The 14,377-nt window shown below is 37.1% G+C and overlaps 1 protein-coding gene across 6 annotated transcripts; it reads right to left on the reverse strand.

Moving 5' to 3' along the window:
* Positions 1 to 94: 94 nt before the first annotated feature.
* On the reverse strand, positions 95 to 13,954 carry phka2 (phosphorylase kinase, alpha 2 (liver)). Of its 6 annotated transcripts, none has more exons than XM_057362023.1 (31): positions 13,307 to 13,954; positions 12,283 to 12,441; positions 11,921 to 11,968; positions 11,561 to 11,729; positions 11,389 to 11,471; positions 11,233 to 11,313; positions 11,057 to 11,155; positions 10,819 to 10,965; positions 9,841 to 9,894; positions 9,637 to 9,759; positions 9,415 to 9,510; positions 8,951 to 9,058; positions 8,274 to 8,352; positions 7,992 to 8,126; positions 7,670 to 7,779; positions 7,414 to 7,558; positions 7,232 to 7,310; positions 6,995 to 7,134; positions 6,552 to 6,719; positions 6,379 to 6,479; positions 5,952 to 6,088; positions 5,526 to 5,682; positions 4,549 to 4,628; positions 4,387 to 4,465; positions 4,170 to 4,299; positions 3,985 to 4,086; positions 3,529 to 3,647; positions 2,996 to 3,049; positions 2,310 to 2,537; positions 1,982 to 2,182; positions 95 to 1,655 (listed from the first exon to the last, which is right to left on the reverse strand). In XM_057362023.1, the coding sequence occupies exons 1-31, from the start codon at positions 13,382 to 13,384 to the stop codon at positions 1,482 to 1,484; spliced, it is 3,663 nt and encodes a 1,220-aa protein (XP_057218006.1). In that variant the 5' UTR covers positions 13,385 to 13,954; the 3' UTR covers positions 95 to 1,481. The 6 variants fall into 6 exon arrangements, 5 of the variants coding, with proteins under 5 accessions (XP_057218006.1, XP_057218007.1, XP_057218008.1 ...); XM_057362024.1 differs by lacking the exon at positions 2,996 to 3,049 and adding an exon at positions 3,362 to 3,385; XM_057362025.1 differs by lacking the exon at positions 2,996 to 3,049.
* Between the last annotated feature and the right edge of the window lie 423 nt (positions 13,955 to 14,377).

A 14,377-nucleotide genomic window follows, 5' to 3' on the forward strand; every position in this document is an offset into this window, starting at 1 on the left:
CATACTGTAAAAGCTGACAACCTCTTAAACATTTACAATTATACACTTGTCTGAAACATTATAAGAAAAAAACAAGTGCAATAAGACATTGTGTGATTAATTATATTTTATTTGTGATTATACAAATGTTTACTGGAGGTTAATGTACAATATCTCTTCAAAAGAAGTAATTGTGTAAATAAAATGGAAAACAAAATAATATAAATACAAAGACAGCCAAAGTTCAGACAATCAAATGAAAGCACACAACTCTGCTGTGGGCTTCATGAGCATTATGCCCTTCAAATGTCATGTAGACATTACAAGCTAGTATTGTACATCCCGTATGTTACAATGAGTTAAAATGCTGCATGTTTGCATGCAAATCCACAATGACTATCCATATCCACACAGTTCTCAAATGCATAACATTTGTAATGTGCTGTTGTATATGTTGCATTAAATGAGAAGCACATGTTAAACAACACAAATACACAAGTATAGTCAGAATGTAGCCTAATATCAAGGTACAAAAATAAAGTTGGCTGGAAACATTATGCTTACAGTAATATAACAGTGTTTTCTGTAACTGAATGTTAAGATCCTTTAAAAGAGCATAACCTAAAAACAACCCTAACATCCAAGCAATAATGTGCTCTCTAAAAAGATTGCTTGTTACAGAAACATCTTAAGCACCATTTTTTAAACATTTCTATAAGCATAAATGATCAATTATTAAGTCAACCAATAAGTTAACTTATTAAAATCGTTATCGTAAGATATAATATAATTGTTAAATATAAATTAAATACTATTTCTTTTAGTGATATTTTAATTTCACAGTAAATTAAAACCATCTTCATCAAAAACAGAACAGCACAGAGTAGCATTTCCTGCAGTCTGCTTCACGGCCACCAACAAATTCAGAGCCGATGTTTAGAGTCTTCCATGTTGATGCTTAAAGGAACAGTTCACCCAAAAATGACAATTGAATCATCATTTACTTACCCTCAAGTTGTTCCAAATCTGTAAAATGTTTTTGTTCTGATGAACACAGAGAACGATATTTTGGAAGAATGCTTGTAACCAAACAGTTCTTGGCCACCATTGACTACCATAGTAGGAAAAATGACAATGGTAGTCAAAAGTGCCCCAGAACTGTTTGCTTTTCCACATTCTGCAAAATATCTTCTTTTGTGTTCAACGGAACAAAGAAATTTATAAAGCTTTTTTTCTACTATGGTAGTCAATAGTGGCCAAGAACTGTTTGGTTATGAGCATTCTTCCAAATATCTTTCTCTGTGTTCATCAGAACAAAGAAATTTATAGAGATGTGGAACAACTCGAGGGTGAGTAAATGATGACAGAATTTTCATTTTCGGGTGACCTGTCCATTTAAGATCTGAGATCAACTGATTTATTACATTCTTTTTTGTGTTTTGGTTTTATTAAACAAGTCATAGATCAGTCCTGAAGGTCAAAGACTCTGAGAACTACAGTCATTACTGCATTAGACAGCTGCTGCTTGGCAGGAAGTCGTGCACATATGTGACCACAGCCTTTGAAAGATAAGTCATGGTACCATAGCTGCCACTAGGGGCGCTGTCATAAAAGAAGTCGCAGATTCCTGTGGCAGGATCTTTCTCCAAGAAATACTCATTGGCCCCATGTGATCTCTGCGACAAAAACAGATGTTGTGAAGTACACTGTCAGTCCAACCTTATGGTTCTCGTGATCTTAAAAATCATTTGATCTAAGCTTCTTCTTGAAACAAAGTTGCAAATATAATGGTCCCCAAGTATGAATTTCTTCACAACATTTATTAACAGAATACATGGGAACTTCTTTATTGGTTCACTATTATTATCTGAAAAAATATATAAAAAATAGCAAGTTGAAACAGGCTTTACTTGAGTTTGAGGAAGTGTCCAAACTTTTGGCCATAAGTTAAAATGTGAAAATATGTATTAACATATACAGTATAACATACAAAAGACGTTACCTGATCCTGCTGGAAGAGATCATTGGCCATATGGACTATACAGTCGATGTGAATAATTCCACCTATACTGGAAATCTCCATCTCGGCCACAAGGGTGAGCACCATAATGGCCTCAACCAACAGCTGTCTGTATTCTGGCTGTGGGACGTGATTGAGGACAGACTCCACGTGCACTGCAAACTTGATCTCTCCCTCTGTCATCTACAATAATGCATATTGTAAATAATGACATTAATAATGAAAACAAGTAAAAATAGTGTTTGTAGTAATGCAGTATATTTATACATATATTTATATGTGCAATCTGTATGTGTGCTTGTGAATGCACCTCGCTGGTGGTGGAAGAAGGCAAAACATATCCTGCAATTGACAGGCCATGACATTTCTGCAGAATCCTCCAGACCTTCTGGTAGAAGCCCATGGGCACCCTGTTAATGGCTCCATCCAGTCTGCGTCGTCTCAGCCACTGGCCCTGACGCTCCTCCCACTGAAGGTGCGAGTCACCTGTACCGGTCGGGGATAAGATGCCGCTGGGAGTAGAGGGGCTGCTGCATCTCTAGAGACACATTTGTGTCATTAAAATTTACATCCACAAACATGCAATGTGGGAAAGCAGTAATCAGCGTTTATAGATGCGCATGCTGTTAAAAGGTTAGCAAGCAGGAAATGTGGCAAACACGGTTACGATGACATCATATCAGCCCATGTAATTGTGAGTGAAAAGACCACGAGTTTAAACAGGACGAGTGATTTGTGATAGATATTGCGATTATTACTGAGCAGCACGGCTGGAAGTTCATCCCATTTCATCTATAATGATGCAATAAAATCAGTCAAACTTAAATTTATCTCTACATATGCTACATATGAGTCTTAAAACAGTTTATTAAAACCAGGTAGATTAAATATTTCAACTGATGGATTTCGAAACGGTAAAGATCTCAGCCTTGCTCATTTACAAACTGAAGAACGTTAGTGGAGAGAGTTTTGATAGATTCAATGGCGTTGAGTTACCGTTGAACGAGGGGACGTGAAATTACTGCTGACGGAATGACTGCTGCTAAAGATCTACGACGATAAAAGCACAACATACAAACATAACACAATGAACAGAAACATGGAAACCGTTTCGAATGGATTTTGCAAGTCTGCTGAACTGTTCAAGCTGCGACACCACATACAGAGGCAAAACTAAAAACCTCGAAACAAATGTTTAATATGACTGAAAAAGATGTGCGTGATATGGGCAAACAGGATAATACCCTGAATATTCATGCTATTGCTGGTTTCATGGTCTGGAGTCTGGACAGACGTAATGAGACAGATACAGTAACTCTACGGTTTTAGCATTCCTGAAAAATGATAACAAACTCAACCCACGCTTATGGGTCTGGAGTCATCGAGCTGGAAATAAAACAATGCAGAGGTTATTTATGGTACACCAGTACAGAAATCTGCATCAGGTTAAAATCAAGTGTCCAGACACAAACCAGAATTCATAAACACTTGCGGAAACATGTATGGAGGTTTGCTCTTTCTTATTCCACCTGTTTGATTTCGGTCTTCAGTTTTCTGATTCCCGTTCGTTCTGTCTTGGTTGCCCCTGTGTGTCCCAGCTCATGGATGGAAATAGCAGGACTAATGGCTGTGGACTGAATCGGACGCACTTTCACACGACACAGAGAGGTTATTGAAGTAAAAAAAAGCTGTGTTCATTGTACTTGTACACGCACACATCGTTCAAATGTTTTAAAAACGATTTCCACATTTTAGAATAATAGTAAAAGCATAAAAACTATGGAATAACATGACTGTAACTTTATTTTTGTTGTATTTTCAAAAGCATTTAAATCACTAGACTCCAATCGGCTGTTCGCAAACACATTATTAATTCAAGTCTGCACTACATTTTAGTTATTGTTTATATAAACACGATCTAGTTACACATTATTGAAGTCACAACATCTCATAATAGATATGGATTTTGCTTTCTGAATACTCACTGCTTCTCTCTACACCAAACTCTTTCCCGCTCAGGATGTGATGTAATAGATTCTTCATGTCGAATGGACTCAGGCTCATCAGACTCTCTGACGCCTCCTCGCCTGTAGGGGGCGCATTGAGATTTAGTTCCTGTGCATAAAGAATGTGTATGTCTGAAAGCATGGATGCACTCAGTCGTCTTTACCTGAACAGTGTAAACTGCGAGCGAGCTCTGTGGCCATCACCTGCATGATGAGGCCGATGCGCAGGCGTAGCATGTCTCCGAACAGAGACGGCTGCGAGCGCACGTACATGGCCAGATACACCATAATCTCCTGTGCGGTACACAGAATCCAAGACGTTAACCAAGAACGTTTCATAAATTGAAATGATTATACTGTAAATATCTGAATTTGCATCACCTGCGTGAGAACTGCGATGCTGATGTCTTGTCCACTGGCCTCATAGATCAAGTTGATCAGTTCATCAGGGGGAAGAGGACTGACATTGAGATAAGTAATTGAGTCATTTTAGTTATGAGGAATCTTAAAATGATTATAAAAGGAGCGGCTAAAGGCACTCACACTGTGATGACCTTCTCCCTGGGCTCAGGAGGGAGACCCACCGTCAGCTGTTTATGATGCGAGATCAAATCTGTGCACGCCTGGTGAACACACACAAACACAGGAGGAATTACTCAAACCATCCCAATATGTTGAAAATCAAAACCTAGTGGTGTAAATGCAACATTATACAAGGCAAATGTTTTTAGTTTGCAGAAAGAAATCAGACAGCCTTTGAATAAGTTGATGATACGACTAGAGTTTTTACTTTCATTTTCAAGTGTTTTAAAAGTGCTATTTCATTTCTTTAAATCGTAACTGTCAGGCGAAAATCTTCATCTCCAAAACGGTTACTTTTCAGGAAAAATCAATGTATTTTTAAAATAATGTGTTTACAAAGTTGACAAGCCCTTTTTCGATGCTTTTCATTGGTTGAATATTTTCTAAATATTTAACCACTAAATAGGATGGCCGATAGTATTGGTTTGTGAAAAATAAACAAATCACAAAATATGAAGATACTGTACATGGTTTATACCCGACAGCGACAATATGTAAAAAATGTGATGAAAACTAAAATGACAGCACACCTTTAAAGAATAGTTCACCTAAATTCTGTCATTCCTTACACACTCTCTTGCCATTTTAAGCCAGTGTGACTTTCTTCTGCAAAACACAAAAATTGAATTGAATAATGTTGGTCACCAAAAACCGTTGGCCCCCATTGACTTCTATTGTATGGACACAAAACCAATGGAAGTCAATGGGGACCAACGATTTTCCAACATTTTTTTAAAATATCTTCTTTCGTGTTCTCACGCATGTTTGAAATGACAAGAGGGCGTGTAAATAACGACTAAATTTTTATTTTTGGGTGAACTGTTCCTTTAACAAGTAACAAAAGACAATAGTAATCGATTATACTTTATATTTAATTAACAATTTTTTGTATATATTATTTTCTATTATGACATGTATAGATTTGAGAGGGTTCTCACTTCAGCTAGGACCTCCACTCTCTTCTTCAGGATGCCTGAGATGTAGCGGATGAGACCCCATTCCTTACACGCTCCTGCCCAAACATAAAGCTCCTCCAGCAGGGAGCGAACAGTCTCCTCACCTTGACCTGACATATTTACCGCCCATTCTGGACCCCTACACAACACAGACATAGTAAGAAAATAGCATGTATTTTATGACTGATGATTTACATTCATTTACATTTACATTTATGCATTTGGCAGACGCTTTTATCCAAAGCGACTTACATTGCATTATACTATACATATGTTTCTAAGTATGTGCAATCCCTGGGATCGAACCCATGATTTTGGCATTGCTAACACCATGCTCTAACCACTGAGCCACAGGAAACATTCATATGAACATAATATTTGCAGTTGCTTGTGTATGCGTGTACTCACTTCATAGCATAGAGGACGTAAAGGATATCTGCCTGATCTTGCAGGGTTGGACAGTGCTTAAGCTGGTCAACCAGATAAGCAAAATCTGTGTTCCCATGAGCATCATGGGGCAAGTGCAGGTCCACGCTATCAGTCTTCTGAGGTTTGCACACAAATACATTTTACATTTACAATTAGTCATTTAGCAGACGCTTTTATCCAAAGCGACTTACAAAGAGTTTAAGGAGCAATAAGCGATATATCATACAGGAGCAATAATACAATAGGTACTAATACAAAGTTACTAGTTTCAACAAAAGCCAGACCAATACCTGTTGAAATACACACATACATATGAATGCAATACAAATATAACAATCAAACCTAAGCTACTTCTTGTTTTCCCATTTGTTTATGTGATTGTCAGAGCAATACTGAGAAAACTTGCCTTGGCATGGTGAGAAGCAAGGTGTTGTGGGACTTCGAGCAGATTCAGAGACTTTCTGTGTTTGCTCATTATGGGGGCTACAGGTAAATACATGGAAGGTTCTGAAAAACACAAGGGCTGTCAATGACACATAAACTCAATTCAACTATTCAAGTTTGACTCTGAGGGCTTACTGGGCATGTTGTGTCCCTGAACCTGGGCCATAAAAGACAGAATGTCCCTGGTAGTGTGTTCAGCGCTGAAAACGTGGTGCTGCCCCCTCTGGATAGGAGGTAGGTGGAACTTTGTTGAAGTGATGTGTAGGAGATCTGTGAGATACTGGTCAAACACGTCTCCAGAACCTGCAGGGAAACAAACCACACCTTATTATAACACCTTATTATGGGAAAAAAGTTCAGTACTCATTGCAACTGATGTTGCGGCTTCTTGTAATTTGAAATAATTTTGTTAACTTGAAAACATTTTTTTGTCAAAAACAATGAATCAGGCAGTTGGCAGAAATTATAAGCTCCTCATTTTAATGGCTATGAACATTTTAGTTTATGTTAAGTATATGTTATAATACAATTATGTTTTTTGGAAAAAGCTGTAAGCTTATTGTGCCCCTCAGGAATACTTGAGGGCTCAAAACTCTCTTGGTCTTCTTCCTCGTCCTCGTCCTCGTCAAGAAGGTTCTCTTCAGAATCTGCGTCCAAGAAGCTGAGCTGAGTGTGGAAGGAGGTGGTGAGGAATGAGGACAGGTTTGCCATCTGTACCCTTCAAATGACAAAAAATATTGAGCTATTATTTTCATTGTAAATAAATACAATAATTTCTCTCATTCTTTCTTTCGTTGCATTTCTTATTGTCTAACCTGGCACCACCAAAGTAGCCATCTTGAATTTTACGCAGGGTAGACAGAACACAAGGATCAATACTTTCACCATCTTCAACTGGATCCAAAGAAGAAAAAAGATCAACATATGAATAATTCCTTTGTATAATTGCAGCATGTTCTAATATACAAGTGCTCATGGATAAGCATTAAAGTTTTACCCAGCATGCTCTTTGTGATAGGGAATGTGAGGGTAGGTCTTCCGGTCATACGCCAGCAGGAAGAGAGATAGGCAAGCTCGGTTCGCAACATCTCCACAATCATCTGGTTATCCAGGGCCAAGTAGAAGTGATGTTGGTCAATGAACTTTGACAAATCAGAAAAAATACAGTTTTATTCGCCCTGGTCTGACTGTTCATGAGGATTTCGATTTATTTTAGTGTTCTAACTATGTGAGATTATGCCTTGAGTTATTACTTGTGGGGTGAATGTATAGGTGCGATTTCTGATCTCATAGAACTTTGAAGTTCCAAGGACACCAATGTGACGGTACGGCCGTCCACTCAGACTGAGCTTCTTACAGTTACCTGTGCAAAAAAAAAGAGATTAATGATGATTCATGAATTAATTAAACTCTAAACAACTGCAAAAATGTCATAACCCGTTACTGTTTGAGGCTCACTTTACATTCCTATAAGAATAAAATGACCATCATTTATAATCAAGTAATGTTATAATTCATCTATAGACGCAGTAATTTAATTGGTTTGAATAAGTACTTTGTCTGTTAAATACTTACCCAATTTTACATATATGTGGCTCAGGATTCGAGCCGGCATGACTCGGATGGGTGAAACCTCAGAAATTGTCTGAACCTCTATTCTATGTTCCCTCAGCAAATGCTGGATCTCCACCGATTCAGCCAATACACTCACTAAACAAAGCGAACCAAATGATAATTTCTTCAAAATATAGAGAGTTTTAATTAACAAACTGAATATAATTTCTAAAACAAGTTCTAAACCAATCAAGATGCTACACAATTTTACAAGGTTTATGAATGTAAAGACATAAAATTCACCTTGCACAACAACATCAGGCTTGAACCCTTTGGAGAATCTTCTATTGAGAGGATCGATCTCTCCAGGTGCCAGAAATCCCTAATAAAAATGAACAATTTGTCAACAAAAAAAATTAAAAGCAGCTGAAAAGATAACATATTACAGATTGCACCGAATAAATCTTGGTGTATCTGTGCTGACATTAACATGTGCACTCAATCAAAGTGGTTTCAAAACCTGGTAATGTATGTAAAAATTAGGGCTGTCAAACGATTAATCGTGATTTATCGCATCCAGAATAAAAGTTTGTGTTTACCTAACATATGTCGGTGTACTGTGCATATTAATTTTGTATTTATGAACACATACACATCAATGCATATTTTTAAGAAAAATATTAAATATAACAATTAATAAACGTTGATATAGAATTTCAGTTATTGGTAAATATAAATAAATACATTAAAATATTTCCTAAATATATATACAAGTATGTGTATGTTTTTGTGTTTATAAATACAAAATTAATATGCACAGTACACAGACATATATTATGTAAACACAAACTTTTATTCTGGATGCGATTAATCGCGATTAATCGTTTGACAGCCCTAGTAAAAATCCATTTTTTATGTGATTCACTTGAATGTTTTTTGGGGTAACGTTTACGGAAAAAAATCTTTGCAAGCTTCATCACCTCAGCGAGCAGGCTGCCCAGGATATACAGAGACTGGCCCCACATGTGTGGGAGCTGGCCGGCGGCCACACGCTCCACGGAGTGAGGGTTCCTGTACTCCTCCTCAACCTGAACAAGACACAAACAACAGATGAGCAACAGATGAAATCATTTCACCCGTGATTGTTTTGTCACAGTTACTGACCTGTGCACAAACACGGTTTCAACCAGAATTACCTTTCAGTTACGAAGAACTTGATCAGCATCACAACCACTGATATTGGAGGCTGAGATGGTCAGACCTGCATTATTGTATGGCTTTTTGGGCATAGCGCCACATAATAGTAATTTGCTATTATATATAAAAAAGAGAAGTTTAAATATTCTGCTAAAAAAATGTATGTTCCAGTAAAGAAGGTTTTGGACAGGAGGGTCAGTCAATGACGACAGGTTTTCAGTTTTGGATGATGGCTGTTTAAACTCACTTTATCAGCGGGTACGGCATAGAGTTCAGGCACCAGTCGAATCCCATGTTTGCCCCGTATTAAAACACCATCAAGGGCTTCCCTGTATTCCTGCACCTATTAGAAATCACACAGCCAAATGTTAACTCTACGAACTGCCTTGCTTTGGATAGCGCGAGTTGCTTCCCATAAATAAAGTAGGGATGAACAGATTTCAGGCTGCTTTTCAGGTTCTTTTTGTACCTGCTCATGATCCTCATTAAAAATCCCATCCAGTATAAGGTAGGTCCAAAACACAGGCCATTCACATTCAATATTCTCAAAGAGTTTCAGTTCTGCTGAATCATAGTGAAGTCGAGTGGGGTCCTATAACAGTCACATTATTAGTGCCATGTTAAAAGCTACGATGTGTGTTAGTGAAATAGGAATCGGTCGATGGATAGTTACCTCTTTAGGGGTCCTGTATCCATCTCGGATAAACCGGCAACAACCGTAACGTCCCTAAAATTAGAGATTTCGTAAGACTTCCTGTCAAAATCTTGCACAAAATGGATATTTAATATTTCATCGGTTTTAATATTTTATTCTATATTAATTGTATGACGTTAAATTAAAACTACAGTTATTTATACTTTGTGGAGGTCTACCAGGAGTTCAGTTTGGGCCATGTAACGTTTGTTTATGTTGTTGCCGCTGAAACTGTCTATACATATATAACTTAAATCACACAATAGTAGCTATATAACCAGCAAAAAATAAAAACAGCAAAACAATAACAAAAACAACTCTTATTAGCATGTTTCGACCAATGATGTGGAGTTGGGCAAGTTACTGTGAAAAAGTAATTAATTACCAATTACTAATTACATATTCAATAGAGTAAGTAGATTACTGTACAAATTACTCTCTCCAAAAAGTATTTAATTACTTATTACTAATTACTATAGTAAATTCTATATCCTATATTAACTTTGATTAGTTAAGTGATTCAAGGATAGAAATGAACCTGCTCTTTTAATTCATTCAAATAAATAATATAAAACTACATAAAGTAGTATTATTAACTGACCAAAGTGTTACAATGTGAGAATTATACATTAAAGCATATGTTTTAAAGTTAGACTTTGAATTTTTATGTCAATTTCACTATTGCACACACATACTGTATATTACACACGGTATTTCGTTTTATTACATCAGAAGTAACTGTAATTAAATTACAGAAAAATAAGAGTAATCCCTTACTTTACTTTTTTCAAGAGAAGGTAATTCAATTACAGTAACTAATTACTTAGTAACTAGTTACACCCAACACTGGATGTGAGTTTAGAGTGGAAGTGATGGGGAAACCTGTTTGGAAACTGGTTTGACACATAAATTACTTACAGTAAATAAAGCTTCTTCAGTTATCCTGGAGTACTTTACCTGTAGCTTGGTGATGATCTCACTCTTGGTGATATTGACCAGGTCCGCATCCTCCACTGCAAACGCAGGAAAGGAGATTACGGACAGCAGACCAGCATCTATCTCTTTAGAGGTGGAGGCTCGAGGAAGCAAGGAACACAAGATAGACTAGACAAGAGAAACAAAACCTTTGTGTAACACCATGAATGCATGTATGTTGCTTTGGATAACTGACATATGCATGGATAATATAAGTTACCTGACAATGCTCTACTTCATCTGGTAGAACATGAATCACTGATTTTGGTCCTCCGTAAGCTCCAAACAAATCAAGCTCATCAATAGCCTCTAATGCCGACTAGTAGCACATGAACAGAAATAAATGAGTAACTTTGGACCAAGGAGACAGTGGAAATGATGACTCTCCTACTGTACCTTAGCCATTCCGACAGAGCTGCCGTTCAGCTCAGGGATTCCCTGATTGGTCTTGTCCCCTCGCTCCCACATCCCATAATCCTACAGGAGAGTGTGAACAGTGTGATGCTAGTCTGGTTCCGCTATGAAAACACTTAATGACAGACAAGGACTTACAGCCACTTTATATGCTGCCTCAATGTAGAACACTAAGTTCTGGACGAACGCCACCTCATTCAAGTTAGAAATGATGCGTAGACCTTGAATAAGATTTTAAAGAATTGACTTCAACAAACCTCAATCAAATCTCTCGACTGAATGTATGCAATCAATAGATTATTTTGTTTACCTGAAGCCGTCATCTGAGCCAGCATGAGCAGGTACAGTGAAGTCGCATCTACCTGCAAATGCCCCCACTGGTCATCTCCAACCACCGTGGCGCAGGTTGGCGTATGATATTTGGCATGCAGACAATCCTTTGTGCTCTGTGTGTGTTTGAACTTCTCCACTTTTGCAATCTGCAGTAATACGCACATTCTTAACCAGGTGTGTGGTCAAATGTGTGCACATGTGCTCGAAAAAGAATACATAAACTGATCAATGAAAGAAAGAACAGATACAATGACGGGTATAACACAAGACAACAGCAAATGCGGTTAGTTACAAATTCTTTGGCTAGTAGGTTAGAAGTGAGATTTAAATGCTATACCTGTCTCATCATACACTGCAGCAGTCCCTGCATGAGTTTGACAACACTCTGAAATAACAAAATGCTGTTTTGACTTTATTTAGAAAACTTCTACAATAATTACAGCAGTAACCAAGAATAATTACAATACTACTTTTTATTTGTGTGGCATATTCTGATACTGATTTTACAACACATTGCATTTCAAAATAGCACTTTTACAATTCAATAACACATCATAAAATCTCAAATACATCATAAGACACATACATCCTGGGTAAAACCTTCAGGTGTAGCAAGCATCCTACAGTCTATTGTAATCCACACTTGTGTGCTACTAAGCAATGTTGACTAGCACAATAGTTGATATAGTTTTGTTTCACCTGCTCAAGCTCGTATGCTTTGGCTTTGTCCTCATCACGGTCTGCGTTTTTCCGGTAAGCCATGCCGAGTCCCCACACAGCCAGAATGCTGTAAACATTGTCTCTGACCCAGGCATCCTTCTGCTGCTCACTCGCCGGAAGAAGACCTGTCACTGGATTCTATACGAAATATAATGTTTTTATCTAATGCTAAGAGCATTTATATTTCTGCACATTTTAATCACTTTTCATCTTAATTGACTTGATAATTATGCCGATATCACATGGGTCTACAATAACTTTTTATGACAGAAAAGTTATTCATTTCTGTTTAACACTTACTTGGGTTGTGCACAAGTCATCAGCTCTGTTTTTAAGGGAATTCACATGCTGTAGATAATACAAATATTTTCCTCACCCGTGGTTATATAAGGGTGACCTTTGTTCAAGCCCTATTTATTTTTAGATTCCTCCTCATAGAAGGGCCCCAATGGTAGAATGGAACAAACATCAAACCCACAGACAGACTTCATTCATTATTATTAAAACTATTTTTAATTGTGCTGGATTTTATTGAATGGTTTAAAAGTTATGAATCAGTATATACAGTAGTCTTTTATAAAATTACTGTAAATATGTTTTGTTTTGAACCGAATACATTGTTTTTCAGTTTTTGTCTTCATCAATAAGGCTCAAGAACCTTTAATTGTTTTAATCAATTGATGCTGCAGAAATATGGGCAAGAATATTCTGCAATGGCTGTTGTTAGAATGTCATATATTAAGCATGAGTTATTTTATTCTATTTACAGGCCTAATAAATCTGCGCTATTTTAAGTCGTAATTTCTCCTTTGTAGGTTTTTCGAAACTAAATAAAAAGTGAAGCCCTATTTCTGTTATATTATAACAGAATAGAATAATACAGAATAACAAAACTGTACAAAACAATAAAATATATCACATAGAATAGTCTTATATAGAATAAAAGGGAATGCTATAGAATGGATGGTGTCTGTGCAAGCGACCAAAGACCTTTTGAACTCACCTGGTGGCATAATATTGTTTCATGGACAAGTCTGGCAAATCCATCCAATCTCACTCCCGAATTACTGCGGCTCCTCATGCTGTCATCTATTTATATGTTAACAATTAAAAATTAAGACGTTTAGAAAGAGAAACCTTTTGCTTCTCTGTTGATAACAGAAGGAGAGCAGGCAACCGGAGATCTAATGTCATTTAACGTTATTCACGAAGAGTCATGTCCGCAGTGTCGTTATATCCTTCGTACACTCCGTAAGAACGAATACCGTCCTTTATTCCTGCCACACAATCAGACTTTTAAAATTCATCTTAAAGATTTTAAACAGCCGTTTAAAGATGACAGTTCTGCGTGTTAATAGAAACTGTATAGCCTGCATCAATACTGAACAGTCGATAAAAGCTCCGCCCACATTGTGAAGTTTACTGGCTTGAGTGACAGGAAACCCGGAAGTAGACCAATGCCTTTGCTAGCATCCAAAGACGGATGTTTACAGTTATTGTAAACAGTCTTTGCCTTTAATGCTTGATTTAATGCTTGCTTTATTATCCTTATCTAATTATCTTACTATTACATCCTGAACATTAATTTAAATGTAAAGGTTTATATGTTAAAAAATAAACGGTTTATGTTCTCCTTTTGACATTGGTGTCTGTCTACGGTATGCGCACTGGACCAAAAGCGAATTGTTTTTGTTGAGCAGCTCCTCTCCTGATTGGTTCATGATACGTGCAGAAAAAAGTGCATTCGGAGGGGAAATAAATATATAAATAAACGCTTATTTTCTTGACATGTCGCCTTAAAGGGCTAGTTCACCCAAAAATGAAAAATCTGTCATCATTTACTCAACCTTAAGTTGTTCCAAACCGGTATAAATGTGTTTGTTCTGCTAAGCACAAAGGAAGATATTTGGAAGAATGTCAGTAAACAAACAGATCTCATCCCCCATTTACAGCCATACTGTAGTAGGGAAAATAAATACTATGGAGTCAGAGGGGGATGAGATCTGTGTTGTTATTGACATTCATCCAAATAACTTAATTTGTGTTTAGCAGAACAAAGAAATTATACAGTTTG

This window comes from Triplophysa rosa, linkage group LG20 (assembly GCF_024868665.1).
Source record: "Triplophysa rosa linkage group LG20, Trosa_1v2, whole genome shotgun sequence".
Classification (NCBI taxonomy): Eukaryota; Metazoa; Chordata; class Actinopteri; order Cypriniformes; family Nemacheilidae; genus Triplophysa; species Triplophysa rosa.